The sequence below is a fragment of the Accipiter gentilis genome, chromosome 2 (assembly GCF_929443795.1).
Source record: "Accipiter gentilis chromosome 2, bAccGen1.1, whole genome shotgun sequence".
NCBI classification, from domain to species: domain Eukaryota; kingdom Metazoa; phylum Chordata; class Aves; order Accipitriformes; family Accipitridae; genus Astur; species Astur gentilis.
In genome coordinates, this window is record NC_064881.1 from 14,953,866 (window position 1) to 14,972,579 (window position 18,714).

General features: G+C 36.6%; 1 protein-coding gene across 1 annotated transcript in view; it reads right to left on the reverse strand.

Moving 5' to 3' along the window:
- LOC126050521 (aspartyl/asparaginyl beta-hydroxylase-like) overlaps window positions 1-18,714 on the reverse strand; it is an 80,055-nt gene that overhangs the window by 41,603 nt on the left and 19,738 nt on the right. Inside the window, exon 14 of the mRNA XM_049828487.1 lies at window positions 12,926-12,967. Within this exon, the coding sequence (XP_049684444.1) occupies window positions 12,926-12,967 (42 nt within the window). The remainder of the gene's footprint in view (window positions 1-12,925; window positions 12,968-18,714) is intronic.

Genomic DNA, 18,714 nt, shown 5'->3' on the forward strand with positions numbered 1-18,714 from the left:
CCTGTATGGAAAAGCAATCTTCAAACTGAATACTTTGCAGTCAAGTTTTTGATAAAGCATTTTTCATCTCATAGTCAAGGATTTTTTTCCAAACGGTTCAACTGACATGGAAGAACAAAGAGAATGGTTATTTTTCCACATTTATATGGTATTGTGAAAAATATCATTACCAGGACATGTAAGTAATTTCTGAAGTTTTGCCTATCTATGTCTACTCGTTTGTCTAAAGCAATTAAAAGAGTTGATAGCAATTATAGTTACTCAGGGTAGGAGGGACTCAAAAACTCATGTAGTCCAACTTCCTGCTGAAAACAGGTTCAGCGCTGAAACGTCTGGTCAAGACCGCTTTAAGTGATCAAGTTTCTACAGCTTAGCAAACTATCACACAGTAGCAGAGCAGTAGGAGTATGTAGTAAACCAGCCTTGAAGTAAATAGTGTAAAATAAATTGTGTTTGAAACAAATTGAAGTAAATTGTGTCAATTTAAACAGCTATTTACTTCATAGCAATTCACTTTTAATGTCTATTTGGTTGCATTAAGTATACTAGACGATAAAAAAAGGCAAATACACTACTGAAAGATATGACAGCAGATAACTGCTTTTATCCCTATTTGCTATAGCTGAACTTTGCTTTTTTTTTTTTTTTTCATTAGGAAAAAACCCACCCTTTCTGACACAAGTAAGGGAAATATATATTGGCTGATACAAGTAACTACCAGTTATGTATATCAGTAATTAGTAGCACATATTTTTGCTTAAATTACACATTACTGTTTTTTCCCCCCTCTATGGGCACTAAGTCATTAATAGCACGAAAAGAAGTAAAATTATTATTTCCTTTGTAGAAGTTTAAACAGAGAATGCTGTAGCTGGTATGTGTAAAGCTAAACCCAAACACCATACAGCTTAACATCACAAGACTGCTGCAATGCTGTAGCAAGTATTTTGGATAACAAGGTATTGTAACTAGCCATGTTTTATTCTGCTTCCCAAGTCCTTGGGTGCACTGTCAGGAATGACAAGAGCCACCACATGCAACTGGAAGCTGGGCTCATGAGTCATTAAACAATATTTTCCGAGACTCTGATCCTACACAGAGCTTTAGGCAGACAAATCACTTCATCGACATTAAACCTCAGAAAATGACCAATGCCTAAGTTAACACTAAACCAATACTAAGCCCATCCAAGCATTAGAGGATCTCATGAGTCTGAGCTGCTTCTGTATGAGAAAAAAACCCCAAAAGCCTTGACTACTTTTGATTCTTTCTGTGTAAGATTTTTACTGTCATATTCAACACTGAACTGAGACAGCTCTGCATGGAGAGAGTTTTTCTTACATTACCTTTATAAACTATTCTGCAGCATTGGTATGCACAGTTAAATAGATGCTATTGCTTTTCAGAGGCAGGGGGAAAATAGAATTTAAGCAGGATTGAAGCTATCCTACAAAAAAAATCCATTTACTTATTCACAAAGGTCTTATGAAGCTTTAAATAGAAAAGTGTATTAAAATCTATGAAGGAAAGGTACTAAAGAAGCAGTGCATTAGGATTATGATATCCCTGTTGATCCTTCTTATAATAGAAGCGACTGTAATTTTCTAAAGCATTAGGTACCAAGAAGTTAAGGAAAGAAAACTGCCTGACATACAGGAGTTTACTCCTTTTTCAGGATAAACCACTGAATAGCATACTTTAACATATTGGTTTTGCTCCCCTAAACACTTTAGGTTTTCATTGTACCCTATGACTTGAAATCAAGCATTTATACTCAAGCACACAATAATGCATTTAAGGAATGCAGTTATCATGGAACTGAACTCACCAAAGAGATGCTTTGTTTTGGGTTTGTTTGTTTTTTTTTCTAATATAATAATATGGATGGTTTTCATGTCTTTTGTTCATTCCCCATAGATAATACAGTAGAAATGCATTTCAATCTGTGGCCAATTCCAGTCTTGCTATGTCTTATTTGAATATTATCCATTTCACAGGAAAGCAATGTCTTTACTGCATTTTCATGCAGTTAATGATGATAATGATTAAGTAGCACAGCACTGGCTCTGTTCCAAGTGTTCATGCCCCTTGAATCCAGCAAAACCAGCTCTCATCATGAAAGCAAGGATCCCTCCACCCCACACGTTGAGTCCATGGTGACTAACAGGTATGGTCAGAAGTTTCTGACATAACGTCACTGGGCCTGAAAAAGACCAATCCATAACGTGCAAAAGGTTTGTTGGGTTTTGTGGTTTTTTTTCTTTTCTAAAAATACACCAGCTCAGTTTTTCAAGAAACCATTGCTATTTCTACGTCCCGGCTTGCTCAACAGCAGGTGTGGATGAACCCAGAAGCATCAGCCCAAGGAGCCAATAAAAGCAAGTGTCCCTGAGGACTTTTTAGGTTGGTTGAGCTCACAGCTGCTACATGAAACCGTCATTTGTTGTTAGCAAGAAAACTGAGGCATGCCAGCTCCTCTGGGTACATGATCTGGGGAGCTTCCAGCTGGACATCACCACCAACTTGGCTTGTTACTGTTCTGCAAGTAGGAGGCCGTACATACAAGAAATGAAGTAAACCACAACTAAAATGTCAATTCTCAGTTCTTACAGCATGAATGAAAATCTGTATCCAAGACTGGCCAGTTACACAGAAACTGTGTATTCAGTAAGGAAGGACAGCTATTTGTCAGCTTTCTAACTTACAGTGTTCATGGGAAGACAGATACATTTGGTCCTTCTCAAACTCAGTAAGCATGGCAACAGCGAGGTTCCTTCGAGGCAAAGGAAAGAAACTTTCCCATCCACCAAGAAACTCTTATTGCCTGTGGGACACTGTTTCCACAATTCCTTTAAATTTACAAGGAGATGAGACAGAAACAGCTCAGAAGAAAAAGTGAATGAAAATCTTACAAGTCTGTGGCACAAATATATGACAACTTTCCCCTCATATCTGACGTTGCTGATGTGTTGGAAGAACCTTTTTGCCACCCTCCATTACAAAAAAGTATCTCATTTTCAGTACAATTATATATCAGCTCTAGACCAGCAGGAGATCAATATGAAAAGCTGGAAAGGAGCTGTTAACAGAAATATTATTCAGCTGCTAGGCACCAATATAACACTGTAAACAGTATATAACAAGCAATCATTTTCATCTCCCATTCTAGTCCTATGTTAAAGGATTCACCAGGGAGCTTTCAGTGTAACCATCAAGCATTCCTCTATATTAACCAGATAGCCTGCTATCTCTCTGCAGGAGTATTTTAATAAATTATCCATTGCCTTCTTCTAGTGTAATAATCTTTTAGCAGATGTGACCCAATATATTAAATTCAATGTTACAAATAAGTTAACTTATCTGCTTTCAGAGGGAAAAAACCATGTAATTTTTTTTCAATGACTTACAGATTTCACCATGGAGCTAAAGTAATGCACGATCACACAACTGCTAGGATGATTTGTGGTCCAAATTTGGTTGAGCATTAAAATGGTGGTAATTCTTTTATATATCATACTATGGTCTTGCAAGAATAATACTTAGAATTTTCAATAATGGCCTTAGATGTAAGGATAGGCTTTCTATTAGGATTGCTGTCATAGGACTGCTGAAGAGTCCCTCAGAGAAAACAGTTTTCGTTGTCAAAGCAGCAAGCTAGGAAGAAGTCTTGTATGAAACTCCATGCTGGTTCTTTCTGTTGTAGAATAAACAATGGCCAGTGACGACAAGCAATCTCATATTTCCCTTCTGTATTAAGATACAGAAGAAAAAAAAAAAAAACAAAACCAAGAAGGAAAATATTTTGGAAGTGGTAATGTATTAAATGTGCAGTAAACTTAATAGCCTACAATGTCATCCAATGAAAGATGATGAAATAGCTATTTTTTATACCTATTTTGGCATATAAAAACTAAAATACCAGGCATATTTTATGTTTTTATGTTGAAAGGCACCTTGTCATTACCAAAAGCAGTAATAGTCTTTTTCTACAAAGGACAGAGAAATACCTTTTGAAAAATAATGACTGCACTGCTAGATACTCTTTAGACCACAAGAGCATCACATGAAAAATACGTGAAAGTAACCAAATTATTAAAGGTGATTGAATCACTTACTTTTGAAGAATGGTTTCAAAATATTTTGTCTTTAATTGTGCGGGGGTGGGGGGAGAGGGGCAACATTTACATCTGAACAAGCAAGAACAAAGGGCAAAAAGGTAGTGGTAAAGAGTTTGCTACTGGAAGAGGGGTACATACCACTCTGTAAGAAGTGGCTACAGAGGTGAAAAGAATAAATTATTTTCTATATCACCATAGTCAAGACAAGGAATAAAAGGCTTAAAATTGCTACAGCAGAAAATTTGACTTGAATGTCTGGAACTAGTATCTCTGAGCAAGCACAGAACATTGCTGAGGATAGCTGGTGGAATTCTAATTACTGGGAATTTGTAAGAACAAGTTGTACAAGCACCTGCCAGGAACAATGCACAGAGCTGGTAAAGCCTTTGGTCAACAGACTAGACAAAGCTTCAGTGTCCTAAGTAGTCTTATTTTCTACAATTCCTGTAATATACTGCTATATGTCAATGCAATTTAGTGCCAAGACTATAGTTACACAGGGAACTTCTGTTTTCTCATTTGTTACTTAAAGAAATTCCCCCAGAAGCTCACTGTGCCAGTCATCACTGTGATGGAGACTCCTCCTAGCCCTATGCCAGCAACAGAATATTGAAGTTCAAAAATAAATGGATCAGTTGCACATTATCTGATCTAACAATCATGCTTTTATGTTCCGTAGTTTTTACTAAACCACTAAGCTTCTGGTCATCTCCCTCCTCTTCCCTTCTGTCATCCTCTTCTCCAACCTCTCCCCTTCTCAACCTTGATGCCCTACCACATTTCTTCCCTTTCATTTCTACACTTGCTCATAATCTGTTCCTTGGTCCAGCTCTCCCTATTTATCCCCAACTGGTTCTTAGATATCCGTCATCTTCTGCACACTTTCTGCTCATGCCCTTCTTCAAGGGTCTTTTCCCCTAAACTCCCTTGCCCCAAATCCCTGTTACTGACCATCTACTCTACTGCTACTCTCCATCTCTGCTGCATACTTCAGAAAATGGTTAGGACCATAAGCAGTCATGAAAGTGACTCAAGGAAAGATGAATGCAAGTGACAAAGCCTCTCTGCTGTCACATAATTACACGGGCCCCATACCAAATGGTGCTAACAGAGCATAAGTATCCCTTTGCGAGAAACACTTCACCTACTTCTACACATGATGCAGCACTGTGTTAATTACCTGCACATTATCACGGCCTGAGCAAGAAGCAATACAACTACTTGCTTCAGCAGCAGTACCTCATGGCATAGCTCTTTGCTCTCTAGATAGAAGTTCCTTCAGTCATCACTTGAACATGTCACCAGTGCAGCGGCAATTTAAAATTAAGACAACTAAATTTAGGTTTCTCTACATAGACACCTAAACCCTACTGTAACCTTTAGAAATCTAGTCATTACAGTCAATGGAGCCTAAAAAGTGAGTTCAGCACAAACTAAACACCTACCCGGTGGTTGGCTGAAGGCTCCACTGACCGTATAGACGGCCGCTGTATATAACGCAGTTTGGACACCGCACCAGCACATGCAGCCACATGAACATGTCTTGATCTGGAACAGAGTCCCATTCAGGTTGTTCTCCTCACTCATTGACATTACTGTTAGTTGATGACTCTTACTCCCGCAGGCTGTTTGGAAGCCAGTAGCGTGAACACTGGACGACTCAGGAAATGGCTCATGCCTTCCTTTCAGGATCTGATCTCGCAGAAAGCTTCAGAGCAGTGAAGGAATAGCATCAGAGGAAATCCTGCTCAGGTCTAAAGATCTAAACCAGAGTATGCCACCCGCTTTGAGACAAGCGGAGATACAGTAGCAAACAGGGACTGGGCAGAGGACGGATAATGAAATTTAGTGGCCAAACTCAAATATCGCTCCACTGATTATTAGCCAGCATGTGCATGTGTGAACTAACATTTTGTAGCTGTTAATACTACACGCTCTTGCAGAGGAAAAAATATACACTAAGTTTGCAATAAAAGCTTTTGCTTTTTTGCATTTAAACATTGGAAAAAAATAATCAAAGAAATCAGTGCAAAGTACATCTTGTGAGCTACTGAATCTTTCTTGAAACGTTCCAAAATCAACTTTTAGAAAGGCATTTCCAAAATGAGTTTTCCTAAAGCAGAATTTCATCTAAGTGGTGTAATTTCAGAAAAACTGTAAGTGATTAAAACCAGTGCCTTGTGATAATTACCAGTGCTATTATTAGCTTTTTCTGTAAAAACAAAAGGCTGGTAATATTAAAAAAATAAAGTTCTGTAAATCTTCATCTGAAGCAGATCTGTCTTTTTCTCTTAAGTAACTGTCCAGACAAAGAGCATCAGGCAAAAAATTTTGCAACTTCTTTGTGGATTTTATTCACAGAATTATAATGCAAATATAATTTATTGATATTTTACAACTTTTAATGCAAAAAGCTGCCCAAAGAAATAACAATCAGGGAATGAAACTTTTCTAGAATTTCTAGACAAATATCCTCAAATGATCAAATGTCTGTATGGTCCTGTATAACTGAGCAGAACACAAGGCTTGAAATTGGTGTAGCATGCCAAGTAAGCCAATTATGTTAATGCAGTAAGTGCATCCAAACCAATTACATGAAGTGACAAGGAAAAAAAAACATATGGAAAAAAAAAAAAGTGATGACTAGTACATGGCAAAGAATTGATCACATCTGACGATAAGTCCAAAGCAATCCAGAACAAACTGGTAGAAATATTATATCAGAAATAACTAGTAATAATACCTCTGTAATGGAGCAAATGAATCCTCTGTAGCCTCCACAGAAGAGGGAGCAGGTAAGTCAGCTCTCCATTTCACATTTTCATCTGAACTACAAAACGTCAGCCAGGCTAAGAAAAACCTCATTCTCCTAAAAGATCAGACACTGCTGACCTGCCTGATTAGACATCAGCCTAATATCTCAAAACAGTTAACACTTCATTAGCCAGAACTGGACAAAAATATGGAACACTATTGTAATTATCTTTCATGACTAATATGCTTTTTTTATCCGAAAGATACACCATGCACTTGGCATTTTAACAAATAGCAAGTTACTTTTAAGTGGGTCTCTGATATTGTCTACACTGTAAAGACTTCAACTAGTTGTTTTCTGAAAAGATCACTTAAAGGAGGGGGTACATTTAGCACAACGCATAGCATGAATTGGTCTGACCTTGCTGACATACTCTGAGCCTCTGATCAAAGGATACATGTACATTTTTGTTCCTGAGCAAAGTGAGAGGGAGATAATATCATGCTGCTATTAAAAATCCCAGAATAATTAGTGTTTATCTCTAAAAACCCGAATGCACTTTCATACACTTAATGCAAATAATCTCTTACTCCTGTGCCTTGTAAAAAGTGGGGAGCAGATATTCTACAATTTTGTGATTTTAGTCTGACACAATAGACACGTCAGGTGGAAGGACACCACAAACAGAGAGCTTGTTAGCCGACATACAACTGTGGCCAGGAAGAAATCTCAACTGGGATTAGCTCAGGCAGTGTACCACTCATTCTTGCTGCCCTTTTCTCCTCTTCCTCCTATTCCCTTTCCTAAGTCCTCTGCTCTCTTTCTTATGTTTGGAGCCTAGGAAAAGCGGTGGAGTGGGAGGGCAGGCTTACCTGCTGCAGTGGAGCTGGCACCTTGGACCTCTCCTGTGCACTGATAGTGACGACTGACATCCTGGTTGTTCTAACTTGGAGGTCTGCGAGGAAGGGTGCCTTCCACGTAGGCTAAACTGTCTTGCTTTAAAATGTTTGGAAACTAATGCTGTAGGATTCATAGTCAATGGAGAGGGGCAGTTGCCTCCTCTGTAATTACGAGAGTCCATATTACAGTACTAGCACGAGTATTTCTTGTTAAACGTGTCTTCTAATGAAATATTTATTTCCTCAGAAATGGCGAGCCGATAATGTCTCCATCTCTCCGAGGGTGTGGGGAGCGAATATGAGGATACAAAGACATTGCTTCCTATCTAACAAACCACCTCATAAGTGGGGTTTAGTTCTTGTCATTAGATTATTTATTTATTTATTCCTATTGTCATTGTAATATTAAGGGAGCATTCCCAGTGGCTTCCTCTATCTTGCATCTGCTACTACTGGCACATAAAACAGAAAGCAGCTAGGGCTCTGGCTTTTAGTTAATTACTTCATAAGGCATAAGGATTCAAGACAAACCATGGTCTTCACAGCCACTGTGAGGACACATGGTCCCCAGTTTTTTAATTGAAAACTACCCTGGAACAATCCTGCTGCACTGACTCTACGTTGTGCTTACCACTAGCAGATAAGTTTTATTTAAGTTTTGAATGAAGTTTAAATAAAAGCCATAACTATATAGCTGTAGAGGTTATAACTATGTAATGATGTCTCCTTATTTCTCTCCCACGTTGAAGAAAATAGACAAGTGGGGGGTGCCATCTCTGAACCTAATCTGAAATAAAAACCTCCTCATGTGACACAGTCTCATAGTCACTAGCAGAAAAGGCTCATCCTGCCAGTTCTCCATCTTAAACTGTCAAAATCTAAAGAAGCAATTTCCAGGAGAACCATAGGCTTTGTTTTCTAAATCCCCTCCTACCCCTGCTGCGATACAAATTCAGTAGTATTGCTCTTGGCAACTTGCGGACGGGCACCTTAAAAGACAATGATAAGTAGATACTGACAATCATGGTCTGTAAAAGTTTTCTAATTAATTTTGTGACCTTCTGTTTTACTAATTCACCCCACCCCCTTCCTCAAATACTCCGACCTTTCCAGTCCAAGTTTCAAAGTTCCAGTTACGGGCTGAAAAACATACATATGTATAACTAAACCAACTACTTTTACCTTGAATTCAAAATTTGCTCAAGTAATTGTCCTTCCTCCTCATACGAGGCCCGTATCATTACCCAAATTAGTTTTTGAAATTGTGTTGCCTCTCACTGGGCGCTTGAATGAGAATTTGATGATGATGAAAAACTCCTGTCATTGTCCTGTTGTTTAGGAAGCTCATTAGGTGAGATACAGATAGCGTAGGTGATCCACTTGTTTTATGGGCTTCTACAAATGATAACTTAGAAGGTATAAAAACAAGTAACTGCATCTAGACAATTTAAAGCCAGTAGCACCACAATAATTAAAAGATCTTTCTAAACTGTACTGGTAGAACAGGCAAAACCTCTATAATCAACTTATCTGGGGAAGCAATCAGACAATAAAAACTGAGGCATTTTAGGCACTAATAAAGCTGTGGAATCTAATGACTATAATAAAACTTTAGCTGCAGTTATTCCAGAACAATTTCCCTTGCAGTAAAAAGTATTTTACAGGTTTTTCTGCCTGAAATTACTGTTGGTTGGTTAGATGTTGATCATAAGAAACAACTGCAGAATGATAATTTTATTTTTGGCATGTATTTCCATCATTCACCTCTCCCTTTCATCGTGAAGTCTTTTGGCTTCATTCAAAGGCTAGAATCAAGCAACCCTTTGACAAGACCAGAAATAAATTTCTTCATCGGCTTTCTGTACAAATATACACACTAATATTCTAATGTCCTATACTTTTAGTTCAGCATGGTGTTATGCAGCAGTTTTGGACTTTGAGAACTACACTTCTGTGACGTGCAACATTGGTCATTCTGCCCACAGCTCATATGTGATGCAGGCTACAATTTAGTATGTAAGTAAATCAATAGGTAGTATGTATACCCTTAAAAGTAGAGCTTGCAAGGGTGGAACTCAGCCCACTTAACTTGAGGTGACAATGCTGGAGGTGAGGTAAGCGCGTAAGCTCTTCCTACAGCCAGTGGGGCTCTGGTTAAGGTTCTCAATGGAGTTTAGGGGACAACTCATCTCAGCCTGCAGCAAAAACCTACGTTTAGCTAGAAGAACAGGACTTTAGCCACCACAGGTTATACAGTTTATATCTCTGCTGGTACTGCAATGGAATCCTACATATCCTATTCAAAGGTAAATACCTCGAGTAAACCGAGGTGAATGTTGACCCTGGTATCAGAATGACACTTCAGGGCTACTTGTGTAATGACATCGTCCTAAGCCTGGCTTATGTATACCTCTGTCCCTGATGCAACACAACTGAGTGCTCCAACCAAATAGCATTTTCACTTTCATGTTTTATCAGTTTTGAAAAGTGAAAAATTATTATTGCAATGTTGCTGATGTTCAGTGTATGAAAGAAACACAGTCATTGCAGAAAACGATTGTTCCAGTTTTTATATCCATTCTTCACCAATATAAGTGAATATTCAATATATGCCAATATAAGCCAAAGTAGAAAAATGAAACTCCTTACTTAAATTTAGATTTTGTTAGCCTGTGATCAAAACCAACTAAAACCACCTTATATGGAAAGAAGTCTTATGGATGTGGTATTTATGCCCTGGACTGTAATACCTGTGAAACATTTTAAAAGAATTATTTCTCAGATTCAGCTGAAACATCCATCCCATTTAAATTATTTCTGCAAGTCTGATCACATTCTTAAGGAGACGATAAAAACTCCTTCTCAATTAAAAATAACAGAGAAAACTTGAAGTAACAGTACATTACAAAACAAGTTTTGTTTAGTTTTTGTTTCTTTAGAGGAGTTTCTGGAGGAGTTTCTTTTAATACAGAAGACGTTTCAGTGAGACTTTTAATAAACAATGAAATATTATTAAAAAACTGACATTTACAGAATTTTTAAGACATTTTGTTAGCAAAGTACTATGAAGACTGCAACTGTGAAAAATGTTAATGTTGTAAGATCCACTCAAAGCTGTAACTAGTTTCTACACAGAAAACTGTGTTTCAGGGCTTGTATGTTGAAATATCTAAAAAAAAAAATATTAAAAAAAATATGCAGGCTTGCACATACATCTCTGTGAGCTGCCAGAACCATACGTAATCCCTAAACCCAAGCCAAACATGAATTTTCAAATTCCCAACTCCTTAGATTTCTGAGTTTTCTACATATACCAGACAGCCAAAGTACAGTATTTTTTTAAATACAACTCTCATCAATTTATTCCTGCATCTTATCAGGGTAATTTAAAATAAACCAATTCAATAGTACTTCGAGCCACTTTCTATGACTAGAATATCTACAGCTAGACACTTTTATTGAAAGTGAGAACTTACACAGTTCAAACTGTGAAAACTTAAAACAGTTCAACAAAACCCAACTTGTTTGAAAACCACACAAGCAGTTTAGCTATAAACAAATTTCATAAAAATTTGCAGGGTTGTTTTTCCCTGTAGGATGCAAAATTTCATCCATTTAACCTGGAAAACAAACCCAGCCCTTTTTCCAACTTACAGAAATCCTATAGTCTGCAATGGCAGCACTCAGCAGAAGCATTTATTTAGTTGCTCAGTGTTTAAAATGGAACAAAACCACACAGCACTTTGGGTGCAAAAGGAAAGCTGCTCCACCTTGTCATACTTTCAAGCCATAACATTCTCTTACAAGTTCTGATGAATAAAACCGCATAATAGTAATTCTGTACATTTTCATTTTCTTACACATGCTAGTATTTTTACCTGTGAATGCTTTTTACTCATACTGGACGGCCATTGTATGTCATTTTATTCTAGTGTTCTAACAGATCAATAAAACTAATAGCGCATAATAGTGGGTTTTACTACTATCAAGTATGTAAGCCCAAAAGTAAGTAATGCCTTTTATAAATGGAAATGTGGATATAATTGCCTTGCTTTCCAAGTAAACTGGCTAATGGTATGTTTACTTTTAAAATGTAATGCTTACGTTTGACATATCGAATACTTAAATAAAACGTTTAAAGTTTGCCAGTTGTAGAAACTTATATTTAAAATACAAATACACAAAACCAAACCCAATAAACCTTACCAAAATATCACAAAAGTGGCATTGCTATGTACTCAAATATAAAACAACAGCCACGTAGAAAAAACGGAAACAGAGAATGAACAAGGAGCAGCAGACACCAGCAGTCACTGAATCCCTGTTCCTCCGTCTAGAAGCAGTGCTGGAGCTACTTAGAGCAGGCACTACTTGGTAGGCCGCACCCGAGTGAAAAGGATGCAGGGCACACGCAGGCCCTGAGGTTCTTGTGCATTGCCAGCTGCACTAGTGCAGCCAGGGCCAGGTACAAACCGTGATCCCAGTGAAGGAGGTTGCGCAAGCTTCGTGCAGTGATAGGGAACGCACGGGGCCAGCACCACCGTCATCGTAGGGAGAACAGATTCACGGCGCTCTTCGCAAAACCTCACTTTTCCACCAAACCTGCCTCTGCGTGTTCTTACCTAAACTAAGCCAGACATACACCCTCACGGCACAAGGACTGATTCTAGTGCCACCTGTCCCGCCAGGCTTCGGAGAGCAGGCAGTACTGAACCCGGCTTCTGGGGCAGTACTGAACCCGGCTTTTGGGGCAGTACCGAAACCGGCTTTTGGGGCAGTACCGAACCCGGCTTTTGGGGCTGTGCAGCCCAGGTTGCCTCTCACCCAGAGAGGCCAGAGCAGCCTGGTGAAGCTGTGACCTCCAGAGTCCTAAACTGGGAGTACAACACTAAACATTTTACTCCTGAAACGTCAGAAGTTTTTAACAGCAGCCTGTGACCACGTAAGAGGGGAACACATTGATGTCAGCTTTGGAAACAACTGTGCGTTTACTTACAAAAGCAGATAAACTGGAATTGAATAAACATCCAGAGTGTACCTACATAAGATGTACAGGAGCCAAGCTTCACTACTATTTAATCCGATTCAAACAGGTCCTCCCAGAAAGCATGCTTTTGAATTTCAGAAGAACAGAATGTTACTTTCAGACTTACCTTTTTCTGTTTTGTCTTGTTCAGTTTCTTTTTCACTTTTCCCTAGAACAGTAAAAATATAATTTCACTGAAATACATTTATGGTCACAGTTTATGATAAGAAAGAGATATAAGAAAAGTACAGCTTATAGTCAATATAATTGGGCTAACAGGACTTTTTTGTTTCATTTTTAAGGTAACCATAGATTACTGTCTGAACTATATAGTTACATAAAAGGTCTTTCCCTGCAGCTGCCTCAAATAATACGTTATTGCTTCTGTCACAAAATATTTCATAAACTTCCCCCTTTTGATATTTGGTAGATTTTGGTGATACACACGATGCAAGCTATTTTGCTACAAAAATCCTGTTCACTAATTAAAAACTCTTGGGAATACTAGCTTAATATATATATATTTGATTAAAATCTAAAAACTATGAAAATCAATTGGGAACCTAGGTCTCAGAAGTGGCTTGAGCACTTGGAAGCTTTTGTCTTACTTCAACTTTTAAAATAATTTAACCCAGGTGTTTAGTAAACATCTGAATGCACAGGTAAATGTTAACTAAGCACAAGACAGTCTGTAGCAAAAGACAGGCTATATACCGTACCAAAATCATGTATGCGTATATCTTGAAGGTGGTACATACAGAGACAGGCGTATCCTCTCCTCTTTTTCTCCTTTATAAACACTTTTTGATCCTGCTCTACTCTGTAACATTTAAAGCGTCTTGCCTCACAATTCTAACATTATTATTCTGTTTCCCGTTTTGTCCTAATAAGCTTCCAGTATGTCTTCCCAGTAAACTTAATAGAGAATACTAAGAAGAGAGGTCAGTTAGCTTTTCAGTTACAGTTATTTTCCCCTCCAACATATACTCTTTAATTTTCTGGTATTCTTATATATATAGAAAAAACAATTTCTAAGTCAGTTAGAGACATCTTGTCAGAATACTCAATCTTCACATTTTTTTTTAAACTGACTGCTCAGAAGCATTACATTGTGAATAAAATACACCATGCTGAAAAACATTTCTTTTTTCATGGAGAAACTGGGTTATGGACACACATGAAATCAAACTATTTCACATTCTGATTTCACCCTTTACTATAAGCTATCAACTGCTACTACTGAACGTTCAGACAGTACAACTCTGATTTTTATATTCAGCACAAAGCAGAATGACTATTAACTTGATTATGATATGGTAAATTAAATAAATATGGTCACATTGAAAGTCATTCACCCTTTCAATTACATCATAAAATCCAGATTGTCAAGTAAAATGGAAAGGAATAACAACAAGATCTATAGAGTCAGTTACATACTATGGGATAACTTGGAGAAGGAATATTATTACTATAACAGTGTATTAATGAAAGCGTTGTTCAGTACTTGCTAAAATGCTGGCTTTGTTGGTTTGGTTTGGTTTTTTTCACATACCACACAATAAATAAAATGGTCACGTCTATTTGTATGTCATCAGAAATACTGTATTTTAAAAAAAGCAATAAAAGCAGCTCCAGATGTGACACAGAATAGTTTATATACTCATATTTCTACTATTTTTACCAAATCAAAGCACATGAACAACTCATTACAGGACAGTAAATGAGTCCTGCATGATACATCATGCTACATCCCATGATACAGCATGCTACTTAGCCACCCATTTTCCCTCTATCTTTTCCCTTATCAGCAACACTGATATTCTCACCTGACTTCTCTCAAATTCCCTCTAGGTCATTCAGTGACCCTCTCCCACCCATCTTGGAGATTCATGTTATTTCTGCAACTTCTTTTCCATCACAGGAAGAATAAGGTATGTGCTCATCACTCTAAAGCCTGCTCCTATCTCCCATTTCTTGCCCAGCTTAACAGTTCTTTATTACTGAGGCTCATGCAACATATAACATACAGTTGTCTATACCCACTTATGTACTAGGATCAGTTCTCCAAATTCTCTCCCAGACTTTTTTTCAACCTGTGTTCTGCTAAATTAGCTGCCACTGTATTCACCAACACCTCTCCAATGATCTTTAAATGCTCCAGCTTCTCCTAGGTAGCTGCTTTTGAAATTCATCAAAACTTGATCTTCTTAGCTCTGAAGATCTTGTTTCTCTCAGCTTTCACCATACTTAACTAAGAATTCACTTCAGCGTCATATTCAGCACATACTGCTTTGTTCCCTGCACACTGATCCCTAGCTTACTTTGATGGTGCAAATGGTTTCAATTATGCTATTTCTGACAAAGGTTTAAAAGTGTGCTGTCTCAAGGACAGGGATATGATAGTAAATCCTGAGACTATTTTGTCATCAACTTAACCCAAATATAGCTCAAACAAAAAATTTTCTTAGCTCTTTAAACCACTCTCATTCTTTATTCAATTTCTCTGTTTCCAGCAAAACAAATCTAGATAAAAAATCATAGACAAAACTGTTTAAACCAATCTCCACAGGCTAAGACTATCAGTGTGATGTATGCACCAAGTATCCCCAAGAAAGTTTCTAATAGAAAGAATAAATTTTTTTCATATTACATTATGTCTAAATATTTGTGAGTGTATGTGCCAATGACCCAAGTCACAACTGAAATGTATTTCAGACCCTGTAGATTTTACATGAATCCCAATCAACACTACAAATGTACAGTACAATTTGTTATCCACATATACATAATATTTGACACACTTAAAAAAAATCACACAATGATATTCAGTAAAAAACATGAAATTTTTCAGTATCTTTCCTATGTTCAATCTTATCTGTTTTCTTTACTTCTTAGAAAGAAGTGTCACGATTTACCTTTTCAATTACTGAGAATGTGAAAAAGTCAATTAAAATTGTAGTAAATTTTCAATATTAAAATAAAACTTTAGTATCCTTCTCTTATTTAAACTTTGCTTTCCTTATTGGTATTTCTTCCTGTGATTTCCAAAAAAAGCCACTGAATCCAAGCTTTCTTAGATTCACTGAGATATAGCAAGAAGCAATGTAGCAATGTGAAAATATAAAGAAAGATGTAATCTTTTGACTTTTTCTTAAACTACACTTTATTCAGCAATATTTCATCATAAAAAAATAGAGGTGTTTTAAAACTGAAAAGGTCAAGAAAGATTTTTCTTTTCAAACAGAACTGCACAGACACAACACCCTTGCTAGATTTCCGATTTAAACTATAGACCATAACCTAGAATATTTCTCTATGAAAGGCAGGTGTCATACCTCCCACACACATTCGTGTTTGTTGAAGAATGCTATCTCATGCATTTTAAGTTACAAATAGAAATAATGTATCATGGGCAAAATTCAGGCCAAACTGGCTACAGAATAGCTAATACTCCGAAAGAAGAAACACAACACAATTATAGAAGATGCAGACCTGAGTAATACCCGTTTCCTTCACATAATACCATCCAGGAATAAAAATTACTTCTACTTGCTATATTTCTTCCTCCTTGTAAATAATTCTTCCAAATATAAACTTTCAAAATTATTACTTTAAAAAATAATATCAATTAGTAGCTGAGGCAAATATTTTTCCCCACAGTTAATATCTACCACGTTTTGGAAAAAATAATGACACTAGAAAGACAAAGATATTCTTCTGTGTTTTATTGCAGCCAAACATTAAAACAGATTAAATATACATTTTTTTAATAGTCTGCTTGTCCTTGCTCAGCTTGGCATATTTTTGTAAACATGAAGCACATAAAATCACATACCCAGTTACAAAACACTTAAAATTTGATCACAGCATAATATACTCTCACAGTCCCATAATTCTACAAATAGGCTGCCACTGTTATATAAAAAGTAATCCATTCACCATTCTAAATTATTCCAAGTTTCTTCACAAAATATGGCTTTGTAAAAATTATTGCTCTGCAATTCACAATCACAGGTAATTTTACCAGAATATCCCATCCCAAACCACATCACAGTCTAATAATATTATTGCTTTCCTGAAAAGTCTAAAGAAATGACTTTGGGACATCTGTGTTTGTTGATCAGATGTAACACTCACTGATGTGGAGTCTTACTGAAATCCCAAACAAAAAAAGACAAGCATATATGAAGCCCCGTTCACTGTAAATGTAAGCAAGTAAAAACCTGACTTGAAAACAGTGTTATAGAAATTTAAAATCTCCCAGTCAACCAAAAGGCAACCACTGTTTGGGTTACCAAATTGATTTCTCTTCTTAAAAAATTATCTTATTTCTTCTAAGCTCCTGTATCAGCCTTGGCAATGTCCTAAAATCACAGCAATTATTCCTGAGCCAAAAAGTAACACATGCAAAATGCCAAAGAATAAAATATGTCTTCGTAATTGTGGAACAGCAGCACAGAACAGGTAAAAAGTACACCTGTTATATTAAAATTCTAAATCAATTGAAGTCTAAATTTCAGACGTACCATTTACAAGAGCATTAACGATTATAGGTCTTAAATTTTTATATCCTATTTTTCTTGAGGCTGAATTTCCAAAGCTTTTTTCTTTTTTTTTCTTTAAATAAAATTTACAAGCCAAGTATTTATGCAAATTTGACTTTTTAAATACTTCACTGAATATAAAGCTTACTAAATCCAGCTTTGAGATCATTAGGTTGGTGGGCAAAACAGAATTTCACTGAACTCAACCCGATTCCAGCAACTCAGTTTTGTTGCAATCTACACTGACTCCTGCCAGGCTACTACGTAGTTTCTAGACATTTTTGCTTTACAAATCAAATGTACTTAAATAAAAAGTTCTAATTCACACATAAAGGGTTTCTGAAAAAAGTAATCTGCCCTTTTACTAGTATGAATTAAACATAAACATTTTGTACCTTGTTAGACTATTTTAAAAATCACCTGAAATTCATGTAGTGTAACTGTTGACATAACATCAGTGCAAAGAGATAGAAGTCAAACTTCACAGCATAGTGTGCGCCTGATTAGTGTTTTCAATAAAATGCAGTTAGGCTGTATGCTATATCAGCAGTTATAAAACATTTAAAAATTCATAATATTATACGTTTCATTTGACCAAACTGCTCTGTACATACTGTATGAATCCACAACAAAAGATATATATTAAAATCTGAAAAAATGTACTTGCTGCTACGTTATAAATAGAATATTAACAATTGTTTGAACAGCACATACGAAATGCAGCTCAAAGTTGCAACTCTGTCACAAACACAGAAGAAAAATAATGAATTCACTAAACTTGACCAAGAAAAAAAAAAAAAGAGACAGGAATGTAAATTAAACATCCTAGTGTTAAAAAAATCTTACTAAAATGACAGTTGGCTACAACCCATTTACAATATCTTAGTGTTCGTTCCCCAAACCCTGAACTGCTTGGTAATTACGTCATAAGAACTATTACAACCATCTGCTCCCCTTTTGTAGCGTTTGGTTAGGGCTGGTCCTCCTGATGTAGGGACTTTTCTTTTGAAGCTTTAAGTATCTGAAAAAATAAGGGGAAATCTATATTAAAGGACCAACCAAAACACAACTTACTCTAAAACAACAACAACAAAAAATCTTCAATGCTAAAAAATGCAACTTTGTATCAGACTAGTTAATTTGAGAGAGCTATCATTTCTAGGAGCTACCATAATTAATATACACAAAGTTGCTGTATAAAGTGGGAAATATAAACTTTTAAATATTTACTTAAGCAGTAAATTTTTTTTCAGCATATGGCACTTCATTTACCTTGTAAAGGAAAGCTAGGCCATGTCACAAATACACTAAAACAATTTATTTTTTTTTTTTTAAATCAAGGACACTTGCAACTGGAAAAGAGGAGCCAGGG